This window comes from Lepisma saccharinum, chromosome 4 (genome assembly GCF_977018435.1).
Source record: "Lepisma saccharinum chromosome 4, izLepSacc3.1, whole genome shotgun sequence".
NCBI classification, from domain to species: domain Eukaryota; kingdom Metazoa; phylum Arthropoda; class Insecta; order Zygentoma; family Lepismatidae; genus Lepisma; species Lepisma saccharinum.
The window spans coordinates 91,803,427-91,810,512 of NC_139232.1; the positions used below are offsets into that span (position 1 = coordinate 91,803,427).

General features: G+C 38.9%; 1 protein-coding gene across 1 annotated transcript; it reads right to left on the minus strand.

Annotated features, from left to right (window-relative positions):
* Positions 1-406: 406 nt before the first annotated feature.
* LOC145987008 (uncharacterized) lies at positions 407-1,396 on the minus strand. The gene has a single exon (XM_083121470.1). The coding sequence runs from the start codon at positions 1,394-1,396 to the stop codon at positions 407-409; it is 990 nt and encodes a 329-aa protein (XP_082977596.1).
* Positions 1,397-7,086: the final 5,690 nt, after the last annotated feature.

Here is a 7,086-nt window from a genome sequence, read left to right on the forward strand (position 1 = left end):
AAGGACCATGCAGCTTGTTAGTTTTCTTGCGGGCATTGAAAATGAACCGTTTACACCAGGCCACTACACGTTGCAGTTTATTTAGAGAAGAATACCTCTCAAATAATGGGTTGTCTTGTGTTGACACAAGGCTTACAACAGACTGCTTTTGTTCTACACTCACTTCATTACATTCTTGTATGTCACACTTGTTTTGAAGCAATTATATCTCATGTAAAAATGGAGGCCCTTGCCACCATAAATAATGTGTCACTAAGCTGGAAGGGGGAATCCCACGACTAGCACAGTCGGCAGGATTGTCTTTACTGCTGACATGACACCACTTTATATCACCTTCCTCTTGTATTTTAGAGACCCGATTCGCCACAAAAGTTTTCCAACGACTAGGACATAAAGCTATCCAAGCTCAAACTATTTTGGAGTCCGAATAGGAGGTAACAGTTGTGAAGTTGACTGGCAATGTTTTTCGCACATAAGTAATGAGGCGAACCAACAATAATGCAGGACAAAGTTCCAGTCGTGGAAGTGTTATCTTTTTCAGAGGAGCCACTCTTGTTTTTGAGGCAACAAGTTTTACCTGGACTTGTTCATCAGCACACACACACCTAAGGTAAACAACCGCTGCATAGGCTGCTTCAGATGCATCACAAAACCCGACTAAATGAAGCTCGATACAGTCTTTTGGAATGATGCAACGTTCAATTCTAATAGTTTGCAAATTTGGTAAATCATTGCAGTAACTAACCCACTCATCAACTACATTAGTTGGAAGTTCATCATCCCAGTCAAGTTCTAATTTCCACAGTTCTTGTATCAATAATTTGGCTTTCACTGTGGTAGGTGATAGCCAGCCCAAAGGATCAAAGAACTTAGAGATCTCTGAGAGGAGAAGTCGCTTGGTCAACGCAGAATGCACAATTGGACTCACTACATTAAAGGAGAAATGATCCAAGGAAGGACACCACTGAATCCCCAATGTTTTCTTACAGTCACTGTCATTAAATTGAAACGGCACGTTTCTTTCAAGCAATTGGGTTGGAATAATGTCTAACACCTTAGGATCATTTGAGGACCATTTGCGAAGTTCAAAACCACCTTTAAGCAGGAGTTGGGTGAGTTGATGGTACAGTTCTATAGCACCCTCCGTAGAATCACTCCCACTTAAGAAATCGTCCATGTACACATGATTAAGTAACACATTTGAAGCAAGGGGGAAATTTGCACCTTCATCTTCACGTAATTGTTGCAGACACCTCGTAGCTAAGTATGGTGCACAAGCAGTACCATAAGTGACAGTCAATAATCTGAAGTCTTGAAATGGTTCACTAGGATCCTCTCTCCACACAATTCTCTGAAAGTCTGTATCCTTTCTATTAATTTTCACTTGTCTATACATTTTTGAGATGTCAGATGCATTCTGAATTGTAATATCACAGTAATGATATCACTTTGTAACTTAGGGCCAATCATTAAAGTGTCATTAAGAGAAACACCTGTAGACGTTTTACAACTGCCATCAAAAACTACACGAATAGGTGAAGTCGTACTGTCTTTAAATACAGGATGATGAGGAAAATAAAAGCTTTCACTAGGCACCTTATTTATTTCTTCAGGGGGGATGAGTTCCATATGTCCAAGTTCTCTATACTCAGTCATGAAAGCATTATACTGTTTACGAAGTTCAGGGGAGTGAGAAATTCTGCGTTCTTGACTTTTAAGTCTCTTAACTGTTTCTTTTGAAAACCCTAACACCACATCATCATTCTTAAATGGTAAGCTAACTACATATCGACCATTCTCTCGTTGGTGAGTAGCTATGAAATGTGCTTCACACTTTTTCTCTTCTGACGTTAAATGATTAAGGGTTGGCAATGCTTCAAGTTCCCAGAAATTGCGTACGTTAGTATTCAAATCACATGACACATGGAAAGATGAGACTGAGTTGGTATTTGCATTATCAACACTACCATCAATTTGCCCTGATAACACCCAACCGAAGACTGTTTCTAATGCTGATGGAGTACCAGGAGGTCCCACGCAGCGTCCAATTCCCAACAATAAAGGAAAAATGTCACAGCCTAGTAAAATATCCACAGGAGCACTCACGTTAAATGTAGGATCAGCCAACGGTAAGCCCTGTATGTGTGACCAAGTGCACGCCCCTGGTGCTTGCACCCTTGGCAAATTACCTGTAATTTTCTTCACTACCACAGCCCTTACACTGTACAGTTGTGTCTTGCACTTTGACAGAAACTGAACATTGGCTATACCATTGGCTGTGTAAACACCCCTTTCAGTTATGCCAGAAATATTTATGTTTGTGCGTTGCTTAGGTAACTGCAACCTTTGTAAACACGTCTCAGACACGAAGGACACTTCCGATGCCGAGTCTAGGAGCACACGACAAGGCTGAAAGTAACCCTCTTTGTTTTTAACATTAACAATAGCAGTACATAACAATACTTGTGGTACACCAGAGGTTTTAACTAATTTGTTTTCTGCAACATGAAACGACACTTGTGGGGGAGAGGAACTAGTCGACTGCCCATTCTTGTTAGCCTTGTCAAAATGAATTAAAGTATGGTGATATTTTCCACAGACGCGACACCCGTTTGATGTCCATACTCTTAATTTGTGCTGTTGAAAACAATTAAAGCAAAGCGCCTTCTCTTTCACAAAACTGTGCCTTTCTTGCACGGACATTTGAAGAAACTCTTCACACTTGTGTAGTTTGTGTTGCTTGGTGCGGCATTTCGGGCAGAAGGAAACAGCTGATGTTACAAAGGAAGAGGTTGAAGGCGTATTATGACTCACCGCCTTCCGCCGATTGTTGTTTTCACTTGCAATTGACGACAATTCACGCGCACGCTGATCTAGGAACTGGGTCAACTCGGAAAAACTAGGCACTTGCGACGTGAGAGAGAGTTCCCATTGTTTTCTTGACTCAGGATCGAGCTTTTTTGTTGTATGATAAACAAGAATCGCGTCCCAAGATTCAACAGGTACACCGAGCACCTTTAAAACACGAATGCACTCATTTGTAGTGTCGATAAGACGACGTAAACTTGTGTGCGAGTTCTCATTCCCTTGCGGCTGATTCACCAGTCGCTGGACAGTGTTGCTAACTAATTCCCTCTTGTTAGAATAGCGGTTGTTGAGCAACTCCCACGCATGTTGATAGTTTTCATCTGTCACTGCTAACGATTGTATAAGCAAGGTAGCCTTGCCCTTGAGAGAAGCCTTCAAATACTGAAGTTTTTGTGCACCACTTAAGTTCGCGTTTTTATCGACACTTGCACTAAACAAATCATGAAAACTTAGCCAGTCCTCCAGCGATCCGCTGAAGGAAGGAATTTCCAATCTCGGTAGTTTAACTTCACCTACATGTTGCTGGGGTGGGCTGTCACGTGATGATGACGTCACTCATGTAAGACTTCCTGATGCCGTTAACTGTACTGACCGAAGCTTGTAGACAATCTGATCAAGTCTGTCTTCTTACACACCTAATTCACCTTCATACCTTTCGAAGTCACTAGCGTCCCTTGCAGCAAGATCGATTAGTAGTTGTTTGCAGTCACTTGATAGTTGCGTCGCTTTATCACCACACAAAGACATCGTGGCATTGTCTAAAGTCCCAGAATTTACACGATTCCCAAGACGCGTAATCTCACGTTTTAGCACTGTCTTTGCTGCGAGAATTCGCTCCATTTTGACGCGTTCACGAACCGCGAACCGACCGAAAATTGGCAAACCGGATTGCACTACACGCTGGTAACGAAAGATGCTTGTTTAGGCCAGCACCACGCCTTGATGATGTCAGTTTCTTTGTTCGCGTTTGTTAAAAATCAGTCAGATGTTTATCAACATAACTAAAACAAAGTTACAAATGCACAATATTATCTGACATTCGACAACAATGTGCACATAAACAGATTTGTGCCTAACAGGTAATAACAAATCAGACCATAATAGAACATTCAATTGTACAAAATAATAAACAGAATGGTTTTAATTTTCCAGTATCTACTCTCTACTCTCATAAATTTAATTTTTAGACAAGAGTTGATTCCTCTTTTCTTCCGAACAGTTAAACACTCGAAGATTTGAAAAGTTCACTTTGTCATAATATTGCTGGTTCATTGTGTAAAGAATTGCATTATTATCCTTAATTTCCTTAACAAGGAATGGTCCAATATACAAGTTGAACAATTTATGAATCTGGCTGTTAATTTTAGAACTAACTTGCCTATTTTTTATCATAACCAAATCTCCTGTTTGAAGTTTGATCGAGTTCCATGCATTCTTAATCTTTCTTCTTCTTCTAGATTGTCTAATCCTGATTTCTGCTAAAAACAATTTGCGTTTCCATGGCAAAGATTTAATTTGTTCTGGCCAGCGGATTTCTTCAAATATTGAGTCCTTCATATCTTCATGTAAGAAAAGTACACTAGGAGATAATCCGGTAACTGAAGAGCATGAATGATTTAATAACTGAATAATAGAATTTATTTTTGGATACCAACTGGTGTGATTATCATTGCAGAATAATCGCAGTAACCTAACAATCTCCTTATTGCACCTCTCAATAGGATTAGATTTCGGATTGTATGTAGTGGTAGTAATATGCTTAATTTTCCTTGAATCCATGTAGGCTTTCCACTCATTTGATGTAAATTGGCTTCCACAATCTGATAATAATACATTACATACAGGGTAATGTTTAAAATAATGTTCTTCAAAACGATTGATAATTTCCCTGGCAGTCGCTTTTCTTAACGGATAAATCATAACAAACTTTGACATAACGTCTACAATTGTGAGGAGATATTCATATGTACGTGATCTTGGTAATTTTCCGATTAAATCAATAGAGAGGAAATCATGAGGTTGGTGAGAAACGACGTGATATTCATCTCTCCGCAACGGCCGACCTACAATCTTTGTTCGTGCACATTCTAAGCAATCTTTCAGGTAATTTCTAATTGATTTTTTCATGTACGGCCAAAAATATGCCCTTCTACAAGCTGCTAAAACCTTCTGATAACCAAAATGTCAATTTAAATCATGCATTTTGTGTGATACCAAAGGTATAAGCTCACGTGGCACTACAAGTTTACAAATTTCATCTGAATTGGGTTTATGAAAAATAATTTTCTTGTGAAGAAGATACTTTGAAAAGTTTTTATCAGTTGTACTATCTTCCAGGTGAGAAATTATATTATTGAATTTTTCATCTGCTCGTTGAGCTTTTAACCAAATAGAAGTATCATCTTGTGAATCTTCCACAATTACTTGATTGATATATAATTTATCATCAAGTGCAGAATAAGTAGTACAAGGCGGAAATCTGCTCAATGTATCAGCAATATTATTCGAAACTCCTGGGACATGATATAACGTGAAATCAAAACACTGCAGTTTGAGAGCCCATCTCGTAAGACGAGAATTAAGTGATTGTGCAGTTTTAAGCCAAGACAACGACTTATGATCTGAATATAAGTTGAAATCAGTTCCTTTAAGATATATAGCAAATTTCTCCAGAGCAAATAATATATCTAAACATTCCAATTCGTGTGTACTGTACGTAATCTCTGCTCCTCTAAGAGCACGTCTGCCGTATTGTATGACACGAATTTCATCATTATGAACTTGCCAAAGTACACAACCCAATCCTTTCTGGCTTGCATCAACAGAAACACAAAACCTCAACTCAAAGTCGGGTTGACTTAATGCTGGTGCTGAAATTAGCGCATTCTTTAATAACAAGAAAGCTTCTTGACACTGAGGTGTCCAATAAAATGGCACATTCTTGCGTAAAAGATGATATAATGGAATAGCGATATCTGAAAATCCCTGTATGAAACGATTCCTCCAATTTGCCAGTCCTAAAAATTTGCGAAGTTACTTTTTGTTTTGAGGAACAGGAAACTGTAGAATAGCTGAGTCTTTATCATGATCGACCTTAATCTCGGAACCAGACACCACATGACCCAAAAACTTAATTTCCGTTTGGAAAAAATTGCATTTGGCAAATTTTATGGACATGTTCGTCTTTTGCAATGTCTGTAGAACATATTCAAGATGTTCAAAATGTTTCTCTATTGTTGGGATAAATATTAAAATGTCATCCACATATATCATCAGAAATGAATGAGTCTCTGGTCCAAACACCTTATTCATTCTTTCAACAAAAACAGAAACAGCTGATTTTATACCAAATGGCAAGTAACAAAACACGTGCTGTCGTCCTCGATACCAAAAAGCTGTGTACTTATATGAGTCGGGCGTAAGTGGTATTTGAAAATATCCACAGGAGAGATCAATCGAAGAAAAATATCTTGCACTCTTAAAATGTTGAAGTAGCTCGTTTATAGGTTCAACATGGGTACGTGGTGAAATTACATGTTGGTTTAGGCGAGGAAAATCTACTACTGGACGCCACTCACCGTTAGATTTTGGAACGATATGTACTGGGTTTAAATAAGGCGAAGTCATCTCTTTAATTAATCCCCAGGCCTTCCATTTCTCTAGTTCCCTTTCTAACGCTGCTCTTTTGGCGAACGGTACCAGATATACAGGTGCCTTGATTGGTTCCTTTGTGTCTAGTTCAATTTGATAAGGTTCTACGAATGCAGATCGGGGTCGATCAGAAAACAACCTATGGTATTCTATTATTAGATTCTCAAGCTGAGACTGCTGCTCCGTGTTGAGTGATTCACACGACCGCACCTTCGTTGTGATCTGATCTAGAGAAACGACAAGTACATTTTGTGCTTCTTTGACTATAGTAACTTCCTGCATCTGGCAGCGATCCCTATCAGTTGTGCTTTTGCTAGAGTTAAATGGCTGAACCAATTTGGAACCAGTAGACGCCATCAAACTAATTTCGTTTCTTCTAAAATCGAGTACAGCTTTGTATTGCCTTAAAAATGGTATTCCGAGAAATAATTCAGCATGCAGTTGCTTCAATACACACATCTCCAAAGAAAATCTTTCGAGTTAATTGAAATACTTATAATCTTCCGACCAGCAACACGAAACTTCTGATGTCCTGCAAAAGGCAATAACTTAAGTTGATCCACTGTA